This window comes from Cupressus sempervirens, chromosome 10 (assembly GCF_028749045.1).
Source record: "Cupressus sempervirens isolate cs-2001-9-10 chromosome 10, ASM2874904v1, whole genome shotgun sequence".
Lineage (NCBI taxonomy): Eukaryota > Viridiplantae > Streptophyta > Pinopsida > Cupressales > Cupressaceae > Cupressus > Cupressus sempervirens.
The window spans coordinates 21,890,932-21,913,044 of record NC_143127.1 but is presented as its reverse complement, the minus strand read 5'-3'; the positions used below and the strand labels follow the sequence as shown (position 1 = coordinate 21,913,044).

The window sequence follows — 22,113 nt, the reverse complement described above, 5'->3', positions numbered from 1 at the left end:
GATTTATTAAAATAAACATTCTTGTTGGTCATCATAATTTTTTTAACACCTGTTAAGTCAGTTAGTACATCAGAAATGACAAAATAATAAATGCACTGCAATAATTGTAAGATTCTAGAATTGTAATTTTTTCTAATTTTTGTGTCAAAATAAATTTTACCTCTAGTAAAATTCAAATTGACGAATCAAAAATTTGAAATTGTTGTTCAAAAATAAATTAATTTTATTTTATTTTAAAAATTTAGAAACTGACCAAATTTAATTGGAAAAATTAATTGTAACTGCTGAAAACATGAGTTCCCTCCTATAGATAAGCAGGACTAACAATTACTAATATATTTCTCTATCGATAAAGACATAGCCTTGCCCACCCATACACCCGGAATAATCCGCGAATGTGAAAGGAGCAAAGTTCAAATGGGATTCAAACGTGGAAGCTTTCAAAAGCATTTAAGTATATCGACGAAGACCGAAGACCGAAGACTTCTTTCCCTTCGAAGTCTATGAAAAAACCTTATTTGGCTGTAAACATTTGTCTCCGAAAGTTTTCTGATCGTCCAGTACGTTAACGTGTTTGAGCGGTCAGTTATCGATTAGCTGGAAGGATAATGTACCCTGTCGTGTTAACGTCTTGAGATGCGATGTTTTTTGTCCAAACTTCCACTTCCCATGTGAACATGACATGAAATTTGTCTTGATGATCTATATCTAACATTTGAATTGAATTTAGTACTGCTGTAGAAACCTTTTCACATGCTAGGTGCCCAAGGCCATAGACCTGAGGATGAACACTGCGCTATAAAGATTCAAGAAACAAACAACTAAACAGTCATGGTTGTAAAAACCAACATGTACTGCTTACAGAAAGGTCAGATCTCAATTTCTCTGAGAGATTTGGTTCTTAGTCTTATATTACTCATTTGCACCAGCAGAGTTTATGCCTTGGCCATTGCTGCAGACGAGCCAGGCATAATCAGGCTGGGGTCCAGCGTGCGGAGAGACCAGAAATGGCTATCTTCGGACGGAATGTTTGCAATGGGTATTTTCTCTCTCAAAGCAGGAGCGAATTATCTGGGCATCTGGTATGCCAATATTACATCCCCATTGCGAAGCAAAATAATTTGGGTGGCGAACAGAGACAACCCTGCTTCAAATTCTGTCTCTGCCCACTTCCTTCTCGATGGAAATCTGGTCCTCTTGGACGAGGACAGACAAATCTGGAGTAGCAGCACAAGCAGACTCAACGTATCCTTTGCACGCCTTGAGAAAACAGGAAACTTTGTCCTAGTTTCAAATGGAACAATGACTGTGTGGGAGAGCTTCGACATGCCATGCGATACTCTGATACCAGGGATGAAGATAGGTCTGGGATCAAAACTGACGGCTTGGAAAGATGATGACGATCCTGCTCGGGGCCGCTATTCTGTTATCGTTGACAAGGACTACGTCGTTAGACTCTACTGGAACTCCACCGTGGTTTACTGGAGCTCGGGCGACTTCGACAGCAGTAGCGGCACCTATTCCAACGTGCCCTCTTTGAGGAGGGTGAACACCCGCTACAACCAGTTAAAACTCGTAGTCAGCTCTGGAAGGCCTTTGCTCCTCTGGAACTCCACCGAGCTCTACGAGCGCATTGTCCTCAGCCACAGAGGCTTCATCGAGTTGCAGCAATATATTCCGGCGGCCAACATTAATATATGGCAGTCGCTCGGGTTTGTGCCCGACGATCCATGTGACGTGCATCTTGTCTGCGGATCGTACGGAGTTTGTACTCCTCAACTGGATCCTGTGATGGAATGCGCTTGTCCCGCGGGCCTCCGCGTATCAGATTCGAAATCATGGGATGCGGAAGACGCCTCCGAGGGATGCGTCCGTTCCATTCCACTCAACTGTAGCGCCCATGGCGGATCAAATGACAAGTTTTTACAGCTGGCTGATGATATTGCTCTGAAGGAATATGGCGGCTCTCCTTTGATCGCCCAGGCTGGTAAATCCGAGGAGTGGTGCTCTCGCAAATGTCTCTCTGATTGTTCCTGCGCTGCTTTTTCATACCAGAGGAATAATGGAAGCTGTTTCATATATTCTGATGCCTCTTCGTTCGGCCTGAGCAACTCTAATGCTTCTACAGTAGCAGCTGCCATGGACGTCCACGTCAGGATTTCTGCCCGGCAGCGTTTGGCGGCAGTTGCTCCTGCGCCCTTGGCTGCAATAACCCACTCCCAGAAAAGCCAGACAGCTGTGAAGATGCTCCTCTTTCTGCTCCTGCCGCTTCTTGCTCTCGCATCTGGCTGTTTGTCGTGGATATGGTGCAGAAGGAGGCGTTCTGTAATAATGGTGGGCTTACCCAATTACGATCTTACCGCAGAGACGCCTCACAGGTTCACCTACGATGAGCTTCGGATCGTCACGAAGAATTTCAAGCACAAGTTGGGCAGCGGGGGTTTCGGAGATGTTTACAAGGGATTCCTGTCCGACAACAGAATCTTGGCTGTGAAGAGGCTCAAGAAATCGAAGCAGATCGAGAAAGAGTTTCAAACAGAAGTGCTGATCATAGGATCTATTCATCACCAGAATCTGGTTCGTTTGCTTGGGTTCTGTGCGGAAGGGAATCACAGGCTGCTCGTTTATGAGTACCTCGAAAATAGCTCCCTTGACAGGTTTCTTTTCCAGGGCGAAAAGAAGAAATTGTTGAGCTGGGGAAGACGCTTTACCATCGCTGTGGGCACTGCGCGTGGATTGGCATACATTCACGAGGAGTGCAGAGATCGAATTATGCATTTCGATGTAAAACCGGCCAACATCCTGCTTGACCACGATTTTGCTCCAAAGCTATCCGATTTTGGGACTGCTAAACTTGTGGATCGAGATATGAGTCGTGTGATCACGAGAACCAGAGGAACAAGGGGTTACATGGCTCCCGAATGGCTCGCCAAACTTCCCATTACAAGTAATTCTGCTCTTCTTCACATCCTTCTTACCTTACAAGTTGATTTCTCCTTACGCAGTTTTTTCGAACCAATAGCTTATTATGTCTTTAATGGCTGTTCCAGCGAAAGCAGATGTATACAGTTATGGGATTACTCTTCTGGAGATTGTAAGCGGACGAAAGAACGTAGATCTGAACACGGCCAGTGAGAAATGGTTTCTTCCGGCGTGGGCATCGTCTCAACTATCCAAGGGAGAAGTCGGGCAATTGGCAGACAGAGAAATTGAATTAGAAGAGGAGGAGAAAGAAGAGATGGAAAGAGGGGTGAAAGTGGCAATGTGGTGCATACAAGAAGATCCACAAGCGCGTCCTTCGATGGCAACTGTTGTTCAGGCTTTGCAGGGGGACATAACTCTCTCGGATCCTCCCATTCCTTCGGCCTTCACAAAATCAGGGGGACAAACTTCATCTTCCGATGTCTGATCCATATCGAGCATGCTCTTATTGTCTACATTGCAAGTAAGATTTGCCTTGGTGGTTTAGCTTTCTTGATAGGAGCACATAGTGGTATTCGTTTCTTCCCCTACCAAATTCCTCTCTATTTTCAATGATTTCCAAGAGTGAAGTATGAAGTATGTAAGTTTTTCTTATTGATATCTTAAGTTATCCTGGCTGTATCAGGGCAGTTTAGAAGAAAGGGAGGGTTATAAGATTTTATCTTAGGTCCCATTTGGTTGTAGGAATTGGGTGGGAATAGGAAAATCTAAATACCCGCCTTTTCCAATTTGACGTTTGTTTGCAAACTACAAAATTGGAATTAGAATTTGCCTATTCTGATTTGACCCCAAAATGAGCATAGCGAAATTCCTAAAAAAAGGTGTTCTTATTCCAGTTTTTAATAAACCCAATTTGATGTGTTGTCGGGTCCATGACTTTGACGTTTGATTGTATTTTGCTAGTCAAATGCATTTTTGGACTAATTTTCTCTATTCATCATAAGATACAAACTAGGTCAACATTATTTAACATTTAATATGTGCTTTTTTTAATGACAAAAAAAACTAATATCAAATTTGATATATTTTCTAAACTTTCATAAAATTATCTTTACAAATAAATCTTGTGTTTAGTCTTATAATTAAAATTGTGTTGAAAGATCAATTAAATATCATATTAGTGATCTTGACGTATTTGTATTTTTTATTTTCTTTAATATATTTAAAAATAAAAATATTATAGTTTTGATCTTATGCTCATTAAAATAATTTGATTTAATTTAGAATTAAAATATATAATATACAATATAATATTTCTATTCAATTTCGATGAATTTCAAAGGTTGTGGTATATCTTTCACTTATAAAGTCAATTAAAAAAATAAAATAAAGGCTAATTAAAATAATTTGGCTTTTAAAATTTAATAAAAAGCCAGGTTTTAAAAATAAAAATCCTGTTTATTTAAAATATTACCAAAATAAAAATAATAATTTAATTATTAAAATTTTAAAACAAAACTTATTCCAATTCTTATTTCAATTGTTGCAACCAAACATAGAATATGCATCTTTCGACTCCTCTTCTAGGTCAATCAAACAGGTTTGAATCATATTCCACAACTTATTTTAAGAATGCATGAATACTAGAAGAGAGCTTATTCCAGCATAGATGAATGCCACATTCATAAATTCTTGTAGCCAAATGGGCCCTTATAGATTGGGAGGGTTTCCATTTTAAGGTTCTTCTATATGTTTTAAAAATGGCGTTATAAGTATATTTCTATTTTTTTAGCACGAGCAAGAAAGACATAAGTTTGTTATCCTTTTTAAATTTAAAATCAAACTATCAATACTTATCGAAACATGTTAGAAAGTTTCCATTCATAAAATTATAATCTCCATCACTTTTTTTAAAATTTGTGCCTACTACAAATAATAAAATCTTAATTAATAATTATATCAAAATTACAAAGACAACAAGAATATTATATAAACACAATAATTGTGTATTTGAATTTTAAATTTGTATGTTAAGAAAAATCAATTTTATATCTTTTTGATTCATAACATATCTAATATTCTCAACTAGAGATCATTTTATCATAATATATCCTTCGTAATAACTAAAGATTTATAATTTATTTTAAAGTTTTAGACATTGCTATTGAAATTTCATAAATTAGTATATATGTATACTTTAAGAATGAAAGATTATTTATAAATACTTATATAATAGAAAAATAAGTAATATTTATTGAGTGTTTCTTGTGATTCTTTATTTTCTTTACTCCATATTAGTAGTGTTAGTAGTGTTGGAATAAAAAGAAGAAAATACTTTTTATTTCTACATAATTTTGAAAGTAAATGTTAGTAAATTTTACCTTTCTAGAGCTAAATTTAACAAAAAGTAATTATGATTTGATTTTTAAATTGAAACTATTTATTACATTATGAAAAATATTGAAATATAGATAGAAATGTGCGCGCACACACACACAATTGTACAAAATTGTATAATATGGAGCTTATGTTTATTCAATACACTATCTAATATTATTTATAAATAGTTTATGCTAATTATTAATCTGAATATTTCTTTTTCTTACCAATCTTTTATTAAAGTAAAAGATAATGTATGTAATAAATTTAAAATTACACATTGGGATGATAATTTTTAGAAGAGGGGATATTTTCTTTTTTGTGTCTTTCAAGAAACAAGGGGACTTAGCATTATCTATCCCTTTAAATAATAAGGAAGGGTAATACTTTCTTTTAGACACATTTGGTGTATGCACATTTTGATGGTGTTCTATATAGTAAATGAGGGATTGTTTCTAAAAAATTATCTAGCAATTTGACACACTTGAAGGAGATGTGTACTTTGAGAGGAAATATGTTCTCTCATGTGCAATGCTAGAACACACATTAGAAAAATTCAAATGAGATGCACACGTTCAAAGAAGAGATGTCTCATTAAACAAGGAGCTTGAGAAAATTTTATGTTCTCTAATGTCATTTAGATGGTTGTAAGTTCTATAACCTAGATATCTAAGAATGAGGTTTGTCTAGTGTCACCAACATAAATGACGAGGATGAGAGAATGCACTTAATACAATTCTTGAAAAGGGTTGTTGCAATAAAACCTTGCAGTAGTTTATCCTTTAATTAGATTTATGTTATAAGGAGGAAATGTTGAGAAGTATAATATTTATATTTAGGTTTACAGTTCCAGATTAGAATAAATAAAATAAAAATGTTGTTGGTTATAGCTAGTTGATGAGGATTTCTCATGTAGGGTAGTTTGTATGGGAAACTTGGGACTTTATAAGCCAATGCATATGAAAATAATCTCATCAATTTGAATATTTGTTGAACTATTTTATATTTTTAGTTGTGGTTGACATTAGTGCAATCTAAAGAATTCGATGACCATCTCAACACTTTTCCTATATATATACCATACTTACACCGAGAACATCATCTAGGCTTACTTAAATATGATTATATAGGCCCATTGCTAACCTAAATAACTATATAAAAATATATATTTAATTATAATGTGACTTAATTAGGAGTTGAGGTACTCATATATTTACTTCTCATAACTATAATTATTCTCCAAGATTAAGGGTGTAACACTATTCTACCTTGTTGATCCATCTTTGACTCATTACAACTATGTTATTTTATCACAACTTATTATGGACAAAAAACTATGTTTGATACTACTCTAGATTTTCATATAGTGGCATTCTCTATTATGCTAGATTTTATCTAGCATCCATTCGAATATGAGCTTGCCATATTTAACAATTATTACAATTTGGGAGCTAAGCTCCTTTAAGAAACAAAATTGAGACTCAGGGCATTTCTTGGTCCATTTTGTGAAAGATGCATGATGTTTATATGATGTAATAAAGGATGTTTTCTTCATACATAGGTTTCAAACTTTGCATAGGTAATTAATTTTAATAGTCATATATTCATTATATATACCTTATTCATCAACTACTATATATATATATATATATATATATATATATATATATATATATATATATATATATATATAAGAATGGGGTGAATGTATTCCAATGTGAAGGAATGGAGTTCAAATGGGATACGCCTATTGAAGTGCTCAAAATCATCCACGTTGAAGACTTCTTTCCATTCAAAGTCTATGAAAACGTCTTGTTTGGCTTTGATTATTTGTTCAAAAAGTCTTCTTTGGCTTTGATTATTTGTTCAATGAATGTGAAGTTTTTCTAAATGGTATACAGATAAGAACAAACATTAATATGTTTGACCAATCACACATCAACCAGTTGAAAGCCTATTACCCTATCATGTTGAAGAAAAATACATTATGATTTTATTTTCAGCTTTTTATTTTTAGATTATTAAAAATCAAAATGAAATTTCTAAAATATAATAATAAATAACTAAAGCTATCTCTAATTTAAAGATTAGATTAGATTTTAAAAACTAGTTAAAAATCCCTCACTTCTTTGCATTTAAAAATTAAAAAAATCCATTCAAACTTCTATTTCAACAAAGTATGGAGTCTGATTATTTATTTGTTTGGTTTGTCGGCTTCTTGACAGCCCAGCTTTCATCTTTTAACCCTTGGAGTTGGCCCTTAGCATGAGAAGATTCCTGTGTCGGAGTCGATTCAAATATCTAGAAGGAGCTTTTATAGTTAGACAAGGAAAATAATTTTCATAAATGTTGTCAAAGGTGACGTTCGCGTAGGAACGAAGTTTGAATCTCATACAGACGCGTGGTAGCTTAGCTTTGTACGGACTGGTCAAACACATTAATATCGAAATAGTTGGAATCTTGGAAAATACAAAGATTTCACATCCCGTGGCTGAGAGATGGAGAAATCTTTCAGTTTCATTTGACCGACTAATGAAGCCGGATAAGAAATTTGAGAATTTTCACACCTGAACCGAAAAGGTCTATATCTTTCTCGGCTCGAGACTTCAATGATCTGTTGCTTCTGGGAAAAAGTCAGGTCATGTGAGTAGGCAAGACTTCTTTTCACATTTGAGAGCATTACAATCGATTAAATATGGATTTTTCGATTAGAAATGAGTATCTTTATTGTTCTTGAGGGGTCATGTAGTTAATTGTTATTTTTCCATCAGTTATGTTATAGAGAGTTCAGCACCAAGGATTCTCCTTGAATTGTGCAACATACAATGACATCTTCTTCAATTGACAAGTTTGCAATTTTGACTGTGTTGCTACAGATAATCACGAGGAATGAGGCAGCAAGTCAAGTTTTAAAAATTGGATCTGCACTGGTGCCAGGTGACAGAGCAAACACATCCTTTATTATATCCGAAAACGCTACGTTTGCCTTTGGTTTTTACTCCATCTCTCCAAACACATATGCAGTGGGGATCTGGTACAATCAGATAAAGGATAAATATGTGGTTTGGAGGGCTACCAGTAGCATTACTCGTGCGGGATCAAACGCTTCACTGCAGCTGGCTCCAAGCGGCGACCTGCTTCTCCTCGACGACTCTGCCTCTCTTGTATGGAAAACGAACACTACCGCCAATTCTGTGACTTCCGGACAGATTCTTGACACCGGCAATTTTGTTCTGAGAAATAATGCTTCTAACATTGTATGGTGTACTTTTGAAAATCCTACCGACACCCTCCTACCGGGCCAGATTTTGACGGCGAGCGCAAGACTCAGGAATGCCGGAATACCCTCTCTCTATTCTCTTGGCATCCAAAACATGGGCACAGGTACACAGATCTTACCACACGCTCGATTAGTTTTCTTTTCAATTTACTGCCTGCCATTTCAAGAGAAAAGTTCCCTTCGTTCTGAATTTCTTAGTTTCTAAATTTTATTCCATGAACTAGTCTAAGTTACAAACACTGTGAATGATCAATTTGTCTCTTTTGATCCATCTCAAAGACGTAATACTCACAATCTACAATATATTATCATAATTTCCCTCGTCTTTGTAGAATCTGTGCTGGCGCTGTTTTGGAATGAGACCAAAATCTACAAGAATCTCACGGTGGCTTCATCGATAAATTCGACGGCATTGGATTCATCCGGTCGTTTGGCCGTTCGAAACGCATCGGGGCAAATGATTGCGTCGTGGTTGAGCTCTGATTACGCGGACTCTTCTTCCCCAATTCGAAGAGTAACATTGGACGGTGACGGCAATTTGAGGATTCAGAGGTGGGCAGCAGATGTGGGCGAATGGGCGGTCGGATGGCAGGCATTGGAAGACGAATGTCTGGTTAACGGGTTGTGCGGAGAATACGGGGTGTGCAAATATGTTGAGGGGAAACGGACTTGTGTTTGCCCTCTTGGCTTTTCCGCGAGCAGTCCAGCAGAGTCGAATTGGACGAGCCAGGGCTGCAGAAGACTCGCTCCCCTCAATTGCCCGTCGCCCCAAGTCATATCGATGACAAACACGGTCTTCTTCTGGGACGGAGCTGACTTCATCGTCGGAAACGCTACTAGTGAATCCGATTGCATGGAAGCCGTACGGCAGACTCCCGCGATTACAGCTGCGACGTTTCCCAACAATGGCTCCGGGATGTGCATTCAAAAGCGCGTGCCTTTCGTCAGCGGCTACGAATCGCCCTCGTCCCGTTCCGTTTCCTTCATCAGGATTTGTGGCGAGGCTGTTCGACCATTGGAACCGGTTGGGGTCAACCAATTTACTTGTTCGGCTCCCGATCGGAGATTACTGCGAGGGTTTGTTTCTGCATCGGCCTCTCTCAACTTTCTCTTGTTCATCTCCCTTTTGGTTTGTTGGCGTCTTCTCGGCCATCAGAGAAGAAAAGGCGTGGGTGATTTTCAAACGTATCCTCTGCCTTTCAACTTTGCGGGCACTCCATTGAACTTTTCGTTTCAAGCTCTGCAGGAAGCCACTGATAACTTTGCTGTCAAACTCGGCAGCGGCGGATTCGGCTCGGTTTATAGAGGAGTATTGGCGACCACAAATACGCCCGTGGCGGTGAAGAAATTGGAGGATTTGGAAGAGTGTGAGCAGGCAGATAAGGAATTTAGCAGCGAGGTGGGTTTCATAGGCAGAACCCATCATTTTAATCTCATCCGTCTGTTAGGGTTTTGTAGTGAAGGAGCTCATAGGCTGCTTGTTTACGAGCTCATGCCCTGCGGGTCGCTTGATAGGTATATATTCAAGACGGGAGAAGGTCGCGCGCCGCTAAATTGGAAGAGCAGGGTGAATATAGCGGTTGGAGCCGCAAAGGGGATCGCTTATTTGCACGAGGAATGCAGCGAGCCGATTGTTCATTGCGATATAAAGCCCCAAAATATCCTTCTCGACTCCAACTTTGAGCCCAAAGTCTCAGATTTTGGGCTGTCGAGGATAATAGGGAGAGGTCGCCATATTCAATACGGCCAGTCCATTACAGTGAGAGGAAGCCCAGGGTACATGGCCCCAGAATGGCTGGCGGATGTTCCCATTACATGTAAAGCTGATGTTTTCAGTTTTGGGATTCTTCTGCTGGAGATTGTAGGTGGAAGAATGAATGTTGACCTTCTGAGTGATGATGACGAAGACAAGAGAGTGTACTCGGCGTGGGCATATGGAATGGCAAAAGAGGGGAAATATGTTGATGTTGTGGACGAAGAAATAAGAGAAGGGATGGAGGTGGAGGAGGTGCAGAGAGTGTTGCAGGTTGCGTTTTGGTGCATCCAGGAAAACCCACATGTGAGACCAAGCATGGGAAAGGTCGTGCGGATGCTGGAGGGAACCTTTCCTTTGGATGGCTTACCACCAACAATTCATACTCAGTATTTCCCGCATACTTCCTCAGAGATCTCTTTCTCAAAACATGAGATGAGTGAAATTGGCGAGGAACGGGAAGAAGATTCTGTTGAACGTTTGTCTGAATAAGATGATGCGTAGCCTAATACGTATCACGCTACCACTACTATACAATAGGGCATTTGTAGTCGCTAATCTGAGACCAAACTATAATTTGTCTTATTAACATCTTTCCTATTTAAAAGTATATTTTTAATTTTAAGCGTCTCCACTAAAGATGATAGCAGAAAGTAGGTTTATAACTGGCTTTCATTAATGATTAACCCTCCTCTCATGACAAGACCTACTCATCGTTGCTTCCAATATCTTTTTAGTTTTTATATTAAGGGCATTGTCAATGCAACTATCGGCGGCACGAATGCTCATGACCATGGTGGGAAGTGCTGGGTGTGTATAGTCTAAGTTTGTCTAGTGGTGGAGAACTTGTACTGTTAGAGAGGTCACAAGTTCAAATCCCACTAGGGGTAGGGTATGTACACCTCATTTGTAGCGTCAAGTGTCTCAACAAAAGAGTATGAGGTAGTCCCATATCGCCGTCACCATACGTAAACTCAAAAACTATGGCATAGTGTTGTGGACTATAAAACCCTCTTTCCTTTCCTTTCTGATGAAACAACTTCTGAATATGAAGGCTCCGGGGAGAAAGCTCGAATTAGGGCACTAGGGTTTATACCCTCTTCTTCGCAGATCAAAAACCCTTCCTTGAGTGTTTTGTTTGGTGCAAATAGGTAAGGAATTTCTCATTCTAATTCGGGTATCTAATAAATAGATTTTGTTTTTATAATGACTAGACAATCTCTGTCAATTTCTATAAATTTATTTGACTTTCCTCGTCTTCGGGCCTCATTCCTAGACCATGCGATCCAATTGATGCCCATTACAACAATAACGATTGATGTGTTTCTTTCATCTCACTTGCCTGAATATTCACATCTACTCCAAAGTACATAACGTGAGTGTCCCCAAAATGTGGTAGCTAGGTGGAAATTGATGCATTGCTCCAACCTAATTTGGCATTGATCTTGAGATCTAATATTAAGAGTCATATGTTGTATATTGCCCAATTGTCTATCTTGTTATAATTTGAGAATGTATGGGTTATGAAGTAGGTTATAACTTTGTAGTTTATTGGTAAGGCATCCAACAACATTATCACAATTATGGTATTTTAGCTTGAAACTAGGGATAACTTTAAGAAACCCCTCCCAAAAAAAAAGCCTAAAATGCTAGCGAATCCAATAGTTTGTGGATAGGAAAATTTTAATGTTGAAGCCGTTTTTTTGTTCCATATAAGGAAATAAAATATTATATGTTAACAATTTTTTTCTTACCCTAGCAAAAATCATTTTAAATGTGGCGAATTAATATTTTTTCTTGCTGATAGATAAATAAATGATGGCTATTTTTTCCCTTGCCAAAAATGAATTAATAATGTCAAAGGCAAATTACTTGTTTTGTAGGAAAATAAATAATAATGGTCTTGGCTAATCTTCAGTGGTAAACTAAAAAATTGTTTAATCTAAAAGTGAAATTTGCACATGTATTGGCTAGTGATTGTATTGACTACTGAGTAGTCACTTGAAGTTTCAACTTGTGTACTATCTTAGGTCTATTATTAATAATGTTGTAAAGTTGTTACGTCAGTGTCACTATTACCAAGTTGGCTACTATCACTTTCATATTGTTAATAGTAAATACAATAGTTTTATTAACCATTGATTAATTAGAGATCAACGACAGATGATGCATTTCGAGGCCACTCGCTTGAAAAGACCTAGAGTCGCATGAAATTCTCTAGAATGGAGACACGTGGAAAGGTTTGCACAAAAATCATTACTCAATGTCAGGCACTATCAATTGTTCGACATTAATGCTAGTACATTTCGGTGTTTTGCACATTTAAAAATTAATAGGAATATGAAAAAATAAGATATGAAAGATCGTGAACACCTAAGAATTTAATGTAACTGTTATTAAATAGCCTCTTCAAATCCTCTTTCATTATCATTTCTCATATTCTTCAATTTGAATTCGCTTTGCAGTTGCACTTTGCAAAGTTTCTTGAATCTTAGTCATGGATATGCCAATTCACCTGAAATGCACTACAATGGCTCTGCAAAAGCCCTTTTTGGGCAGGATTCTTGACGATGTCCTTGCCATGGTTTGCAATAAAGATGCCCAAAGTCCTTTTATCTATATTCATGGTCCTAGCCCATGAATTCTTGAGAAACGATAAGAGGTACCGTGTGTCCACAGATATTACCTCCCTCTTCCTCACGTCTCTTCTCGACCTTGGAGGTAGTCAAATAAATGTTCTAATGCTTCTACATAATGTTTTTAAGGAAATATTTTAAGAAGATAATGTCAAAATTCTTGTATTGGCCGAGCAGGTACTAGGGTTGGGCATTGGCATCCCTTTTGTAGATGTAGCAGACAAGTGTTGGGAGGAAGGCATAGGGTGCATTATACATAAGTATCCTTTCCTGCTCGGCATGAGCGAATGACAATTGACTCGCCATCGGAAGTGGGTGCGGCTCGGAAGGGATTTTCTATGGAAGTGGTTGTTGTTGGATGATGTCAGCGAGACCAACTTCACATGGCTAGACGAGTTCAGCTACATCATCTTCTCCAATAGATTCCTCGCAGAGGGACTTGAAGACCTTTCTGATTGAAGGCTTCAAGCCCTCAGCCCCTCAGCCCGATGATGCTTCTAGCCTCCCTGGTTCCCTGTTCCCTATTTCTTGAATACTGTTTCCTTAATTGTTGCCCTTTGGGCAAAAAAAATATTTTAAAGATATTTGTATTTTTCTTTGGATTGGGCTTTGCCCATTTTTTTAAATTACGAAATAGTAAAACCAGGCTAATTTAATCAGCTATTTTGAATATCTATGCTATGAATCAGTATTATGTACATTGTACAATCTAAAATATTATCAATGAAAATAATAGTTTTTGGCTTCTCAAATCGTTGTTCTTTTTAGTCTACGACTTTATTTTTGGCATCTCAATTCTCAATGCACTGTTGAAATGTTAGTTTGCAACTTTGTTAAAAATAATTAACTGTTAATAGTTATAAAGTTAGAACTTAGAACTTAGAAACAAAAAAAGGGCTTCAACAATCCCAATTCCCTTTATGGTTTCATATAATATATTTGATTAATGATTTATAGTAAAAAAATATTCAATAAAAAATTATCCAATTAAAAGTTTTGTAATTTCTAAAACTATTTTTCTTTAATCTACTATCTGATTGGTTAAAAAAAATGGAGCGATAAGATATTAAGAGCAGATTTCAAGGAAAACTAAAGATTATACCCTTAACAAAGTTAAATATAATTTTGATAATTTATGTGTCAATTTTTTTTTTCATACCTATCTTGTCACCTATTCCTAAGTTTTTTTCATTATGAAATCTTTTAAATGATGAAGAATAGTTTATAAACAATGATCACAATTTTCAATATATGTTAATAATTTATAGATAATTAAACTATATTACATTTTAATTTTAAAACTAAATAATAAATATGAATAAAAATATAGCATTTGTAGTTATTTTATTTATATTAAACTATTGTCATTATTATTTCACATCTTCCACCAATTTTATTTTATAAAATTTAATATATCTTCATTGAATTTTTCATATCATCTTTACAATAAAAAGTTTATGATAGAAAAGAAAATCATTTCTATAATAGAAAAGAAAATCTTTTATTTATATTATATTAAAACTATTATAATAATAATTATAAATTATATTATATATATATATATATATAATATTTTATATAAATAATTAAATTAACATCATGATTTTGACATGCTCAAGCTTAAAAGTAAAATAATAATAAAATTAATAACAATTTTTTTAACAATAATTATTTCAACATTTTTCTCTATATTAATTAATATGCTATGTAAATTCTTTTCAATGACTGCAGCTCTATTTCTGGCCAAATTTTATAAGATTGAAGATAAAGTCTATTTCTACTTGAAATTGGGACACGTGTATTCAAAGATTCTACCTAAAATCCCAACCATTGCATAAAAGAAAGATCAATGGCCCACTATGAATTTTGGACCGATTTGGGGAATGTTTTCCCATATGCCTAGATTCATCGAAATTATGACGCATGTCCGCTCATTGGAAGACTCGGTTAATATTATTAATAAAAATGTTTATAAACATTTATCACAATTATCAATATATTTTAATAATTTATAGATAATTAAACTATATTACATATTAATTTTGAAACTAAATAATAAATATGAATTAAAATATAACATTTGTAATCATATTTTTAAATTTTAATTATTTTATTTAAACTAAACTATTGTCATTATAATTTATTATTAGTACTTGACGACAGGCTTAGGGCTAAGAGCTAAATATTTCATTTTCAATGTGATTCATTAACGTTAATATTTTTATTTTTTTAATGTAAGTGCATTGGTTTATATTTTATATTTTAATAATATATTTTTTATAAATTATAATATGTTTTTTGTCATTCAATTAAAAATAATATTACTTATATTATATAATCATTTAAGATTTTTTATAAAAATATTATTATTATTATATTATAATTATTTATTATATAATAGAACATATAATATAATATAATATAATTATAACCATATGATATATATGTAATAGAACATATATATCAATGATTATATTTATGAATAAAATTCAATTTTTTTTTTGAAAATAAAAGGGGTAAAAACTTTATTAAAGATTAGAAAGTACTAATACAAAGAGATCAAGGACCTAAGGTCCCAAGGAAAACAAAAACCCAGCGCCAAACAGAGATAAAACAACCAACACCATCATCTATTATCATTCTCAACCCTGTCCTCATCGAGAATGCCCCTTAAGTCAAGATAGAGCTCCTGAGGAGCCAAATCCCAATCCTCAATTCTCCATCCCTCAGCATGCTCGGAAGCCCATTTTGCCAAACAATCAGCTTCCCTATTCCACTCTCTTGGAATATGGACAAAAGTCACCATTTCCATCAAAGAACTAATTTGCAAAATTTGTTGCACAATCCTAGCCAACTGCCACTTAACATTTGCCACTTTCTATTCAATAAGTAGGTTGATCAACACCTGGGAATCAGTTTCACAAACTATTCTTCTCCACCCTAAAGCATGAGCTTTCTCAAGAGCAACAAGAATAGCCAACCCTTCCACCAGGTTAATGGTCTAAATCCCATCATAGATCGAAAATATAAAAATCACTAAACCTAGAGAATCTCTACCAATCCCGCCAATACCAGCCGGACTCGGATTGCCCCTTGAAGATCCATCCATATTGATCTTCAAGACCCCATAGGGAGAAGCTGCCATTGATCCAGGAGGATCTTCAGGGCCTAAAATTGAAGTGTTCCAGTTTCTCTCGCAAGTAGTGCCATTGCATAGAACATAGAATTTTGAATCTGGCACAACTTGAATGGGCGAAAAAGGAGTCCGTTTGTGCAAGATATTGCCAATCAAAGCCTGGTCAAAGGTTGGTCAACTCAGTTATCAAGGATGAGAAAAAAAGGTGGAAAATTCATCGTCACCAAATTGATCTAAGTTGACATCAATTTGAAGGTCTCATCGCCACGATTCCAACGACGTTCGTTTCATTGAAAAAGGAGTTGATACACAAAAGTTATGAGCGGTCAAAGTTTGCCCTAGGAAAAGTTGACCAGTGACGTGTCATGTCCGTACGATGACGTTAGCAAGGTGTTGTGGCAGTTTAAAATGATGATACGTGGCATGTACAATCAGCATATGATGTGGCAGACATGGCAAGTACAATCAACAGAGTCCAATCATGTTGTGACACGTGTCATCACTTTGGCAAGTAACATTGTGCCACGTGGCACCAAGTGGCGGAAGGAGCAAGTTTGTTTGAATAAAACAATAGGCTGGATTGGAACCTGTGACCTCAGCCCTCTAAGGCTCTGGTGGTGGCAGTTGAGCCAAACGTTGACTTCATTAACCATTTGTCACACTTTGTATTTAAGGTTAACCCACGAAAAATTGGAGGAAAGGGGGACCATCGGCAGGGTTGGAACCCCCGACCGGTCGGTCCCAACAAAAGGATGACTATCGGTCCCGCCAAATGTGTGCTCAAACATATTATAGCGGAGTTGGTATTTAAAGTTTATCCTCAAAACCGCCCTCCTTTTAAATATAGATAATTTTTAATTGGTGATAACTTATTATCCCTAAATTTGGTTTTAAGCCGAATTTTTAAAATAGCCAAAAGGGTATTTCGGATATGGGGTTAATTAATAAGCCCCATATTTGAAACAATTTGTTTAAGCCTAATTTTGGCTTATTCTTATGTATAAAAGGGGATTAGGAGGGTCTTCCTAAACGGGAGATCCATTAGTTGATCGTCCAATTCTTCTCAACTCTTCTCGTAGAAATTCTTCTTGTAAGCCAAGCATTCCTTGGAGGAATTTTTGTAAGTTGGAGAAGAATCTACGTTTTGTAAAAGTTGTTGCAAAGCTTCTTCTTGTTCTTCTGTAAGGACATCTTGCCGATGTGGGAGCTATTGTCATAGGTGGAGCTGCTTTCTTGAGGCCTCTTGTAAGGCGAAAGCTAACTTCTTTTTGTAACCTGTGGCATTTCCAAGTCTTGAAGGCAATAGATCGATTCATTTTTCTGGCAAATCCGGAGACGTAGCCGATTTTCGGTGAACTTCGTTATCATCTCAATTTTATTCTTTTGTGATTAATCTTGCAATTGTTTCTTTGTGCTTAGTAGATTATAGATTTGGATTTACATATTGGATTCAAATTGATAATTAAAAGATCTTGATGTTAGATTTACTAATGTAATCTTTGTAAGTCTAACTCATGAACTATTTTGAGTAAGTACTCGATTAGTTTTATGGATCAAGTGGTATCAGAAATAGAACCACTAGATCTTAATCAGATCAACCATTTTCCAACCTTGTCAATTTTTTGCTTCTCACAATGCTGTCTCTTAGCCCTGGATAAGGCCAAAGAAGACCCTAGAGTCTCGAATCTCTCCACCAACTCAATATCTCATTTCCCCAAAGGTAATTCCACTTCACACTTAGCCTCCACTGTCTCTTGAACCATGCCCAATAACCTCTACCAAATTTGTTGCACTAGTCTCTGTTCACCACAAAAAATCCTTCGATTGTGCTCCAGCCAAATTTGCCACAATAAGAAGATAGGCCCCACAAACCACATCTCCTGTAGAAAGGGAGCCATAGAAGGGGGCCGACCCATCCCATGGAAAAACTCAATCAAGGAGGAAGCATGGATGCAAGGAGTTTTCCAAACACCCCACCAAAAATGCCAGAGCTGTAAGGAAAAAGAGAAACGAAAGAACAAATGGGTAGGTACCTCCTCATTAGCCCCACACATAACACAAATAGAAGGGCTGTGGAATCCTCTCTTTCAAATATTCTCCCAAGTCAAACACTTATTCCAAGCCAACATCCAGATAAAAAAATTACATTTTGGCCAAGATAGCTTGTTCCAGACCATCTTCCATCACTGCATTTCAGGCAGAAGCATCTTATGAGACATCAACCTGTTGTACCCAGAGGCTACCATATAGGTCCCCTCAGGATTGGGAGACTAGGCAAGCACATCCTCCTCCTGAAGAGAACAACATCTTTTAATAGAGAGGATATTTTGCAACACAACACATTCCTCCTATAAATCAACAACCAACCATTCATCTGGGGACTTCCACTTGGCCATATCCATCTGATCGCAGGGAAAAAAGGACTTAAAGTCACTCACCCATGACCAACCAGCCTCAAAAAACCACTAACAAAGAATCACCAAGTTAGGAAACTAAGAAGTGATTGGGGGATATCCATCCCAAGAATCTGACCAGAATTGAGCCTCCGCCCCTCTCTTTTAAATCCAAAATAATCCATCCTTACTAAGCTTAGCCCCTTTCTTAAGAGTATCCCAAATCATAGATCCCTTCCCCCCAAGAGGTTACCTGGAAATAGCAAGATGAGGGATCCCCAAGAGATAATTTCGAGAAAGAATCATCGCCCAACTCTTATCCTACTCATTACACCACTGCTAGTAAAGTTTAGCAGCCAACGCTTCCCTAGTCAAAACTAACAGCCTCAATCCTAGTCCCCCATATTGTTTCAGACTGCACACCACTTCCCATCTAACCAAACTCCATTTGGAAGTCTCCAAGTAGCTAGTCCATAAAAATTGGTGCACCATAGAATCTAGATCCTTAAGAAAGCCCATAGGAGCAACTTGGAGCATGAATCTATAAATGGGTAGAGCCTGCACAACTGACTTAATCAATTGGACATGTCCAATAAAGGATAACCAAAAATGAGTCCAGTGATTAACTTTCACCCAAAACTTGTCCAAAATAATTTTCCAAGACTCCTTTGGAAGCCTACTCACCGAGATGGGAAAGCCAAGATACTTTAATGGAAGATTCCCAATCTGAAATCTCAAAGTGTGAGCAATCCTATGTTGAATAGGGTCTGGAGTATTAAAGAAGTAGATGGAAGTTTTTTCCTCATTAATCTACTATCTTGAAGCAACCAGATACACATCCAAGACTCTTTGAAGATTAGATGCCTCACTCATTGTAGTCATCCCCATCAAAGTAGTATCATCTACAAATTGCAAGTGAGTTTGTGGGGGTAAGGCTCCACCCCACCTCTAGCCTTGAATGAAACCAGACTCCACATTCCGTTTAATCCATCTCCCTAAGCCTTCAACCAAAAGGATAAAAAAATAAGGGAAGAGAGGGTCTCCCTAACAAAGCCCCCTTCAAGCCCCAAAGAGCTCTAAATGACTCCCATTAATAAGCACCAAGAAAGAAACTGAAGTAACACAACTCTAAACCCATTGAATCCAATCTTTCGCAAAGCCAAAAGCACTAAGAACCTACTGCAGGAAGGACCGCCTAACTTTGTCATAAGCCTTGGCCATGTCCAATTTGATAAACACCACCTTTTCTTTTGATTTGGCCATAGAATGGATGACCTTAGTTGCAATAAAAATCCCATCTAGAATTTGCCTGCCAGCTACAAAACCACTTTGCTTCTTGGAGATCAAACCGAAAAGCCCCTCCTTCAACCTATCAACAATAAGTTTAGAAATAATTTTATAGATAACATTGCATAAAGAGATGGGCCAAAATTGACTCAACCTATTAGCCCCTTCATGCTTGAGGATAAGAGCATGAAAAGTAGCATTTAGAGCCCTTAATATCTGCTTATTGTGTTGAGACTCATGAACCACAACCAGGAGATCAAATTTGATGATATCCCAGAAATCTTGAAAAAACTTAATTGGGAAACCATTTAGACATGGTGCCTTCCCTTTCTTCATATTAAAAACAACCCCTTCAAGCTCCTCAAGCGAGATATCCCTCATGAGCTGGTGATTCATATCTTTAGTCACAAGAGAGGGGATACATGAAAGAACCTACGCTTCCTCCAGAGACCCCCCTTGTGAGTCCTCTCCAAAGAGAGATTCAAAGTACTGCACTGCCTCCCTAAACATTTCTGAAAAGGAAGAAATATGCTCTCCCCTATCATTCACCAACCCATAAATAGAGTTACCATGTCTCCTGGCTTTCACAGAGTTGAAGAAAAAAGCTGTATTCTTGTCCCCTTCTTGAAGACACTCAATTCGTGCCTTCTGTTTCCAATAAATTTCCTCACGCAATTCCCATTCTTCCAGCAATTTCATAGCCCGGGCCTCGTCTTGAAGAAAATCATCTATTACCCCTTCCTCCCTTATCCTTCTTGTGCTATCATCCAGATCAGCCTGGGCCCCTACCTTTTCATGGAAGAAATTCCCATAGTGCAAATGATTCCACTGTTTGAGCTCAAATTTAACATAGTGAATAAGCTTAGCAAAGATATACATTGAGGTGCCATAGGTTGGTCTACCATTCTTCCACCAATCAGAGACCAAATCATACATAGATGAGTCCTGAAGCCACATAAATTGGAATCTAAAAGAAGGCTTTTGAAGCACCCGAGTTGACTCTGTAGAAAGTTTAATAGGCCAATGGTCCAATCCTCTCCAATCCAAGATCTCAGAGCAAGATGACCACATCCCTCCAATCTAGTAACTAGAAACTAGAAACTAATCTAACTTTTCTGCAATACAAAACTCTCCACTCCGACGGTTGTTCTAGGTGAACTGACCATTGCTAGGTTTAATATCCACAAGATTCAAAGTATTGATATTGTCTCGAAGTAGCAGTATAGAAGGCTCCAATCTTCCAGTACCACCCTTCTTTTCTACCAACTCACAGATAGCATTGAAATCTCCAGCTAAGATCCAAGGATGAAAGGGCAACATGTGATGAATCAACCTGATGTGGGACCGCAAAGCTTATTTTTGCTAGAAATCAGTAAGAGCATATAAATATTGGACAATAATATGATGTCCCCTGTCTCTAGGCTAGTAACAATCATGGACATAGAGGATTTAGAAGAAATCCACCAAAGAGGCTGAATTTTTTGAGGATTCCATAAACAAGCCAAACCCCTAGAAGCACCATGAGCCCCAATGCATTGAAACTCCCCACTTCTCCACAACCTAGGTATCAGACCTTGCATACCCTCAATAGATTACTTAGTTTCCTAAAAAGAGACAACATCAAGACCTTGCCTTCTAACTAACTCATGAACCACTTTTTGTCTAGGGCCGCTGTTCAAGCCTCACACATTCCATGAAAGAACAATCATTTCAAGGGGCATGAAAAAATAGAATCCAGAGGCTTAACTGCCCCCAACTCCACTAAATTTTCACCAATTAATTTAATCTTTTCCACATCCTTTTTTCGGCCAGGTTTAGCAAATTTTTCTGCCCCACCCTTCTTGATATATTTCTGTAGAATGCCTAGTTTGGGAGGAGGCTTAACCTTCATTGCAAAGCTTGAACCAATGTGCTACCCAATAGATGGAGAATCTACACCTGCTATTGTAACAATGGCCAAGGGTTCCTGCACCACAGAAGTCTCCCTTTGCTGATCTACATCCAATTACTGACACTCATCCCCTAGTGGATCCACAGTAGAATTGAAATAACATGATCCTCTTGAGCTAAGCCCACAAGCCCATGATCCAAGTTGATCAAACCCGGGTTCACCTCCTGTTGGCTAAGCTCATCTAAAACCTCAAATTTGTTAAAGGTATCATCCTGCCTTTCTTTAAAAGGCATCTTTTGACCCCTATTCCTATTCCAAGTCTTGATCAGAACAAAGCTGTCAGAAGCACCTACCACATCAGGAGAAATGCTTTTCCCTTTATCTGTCTTAGGAGGATTACTCACAGGCTATGACAGCTAGGAATCCCAAGGCTTGT

At 37.3% G+C, this 22,113-nt stretch overlaps 1 protein-coding gene across 1 annotated transcript; it reads left to right on the top strand.

The window, feature by feature from the left end:
- The first annotated feature begins 712 nt into the window (after positions 1–712).
- Positions 713–10,919, top strand: LOC149532370 (uncharacterized). Its single transcript, XM_089805703.1, has 4 exons — positions 713–2,947; positions 3,051–3,403; positions 8,112–8,685; positions 8,914–10,919. Exons 1-4 carry the CDS (start codon positions 832–834, stop codon positions 10,824–10,826), a joined length of 4,956 nt encoding a protein of 1,651 aa, XP_089661829.1. The 5' UTR covers positions 713–831; the 3' UTR covers positions 10,827–10,919.
- The last annotated feature ends 11,194 nt before the right edge of the window (positions 10,920–22,113 follow it).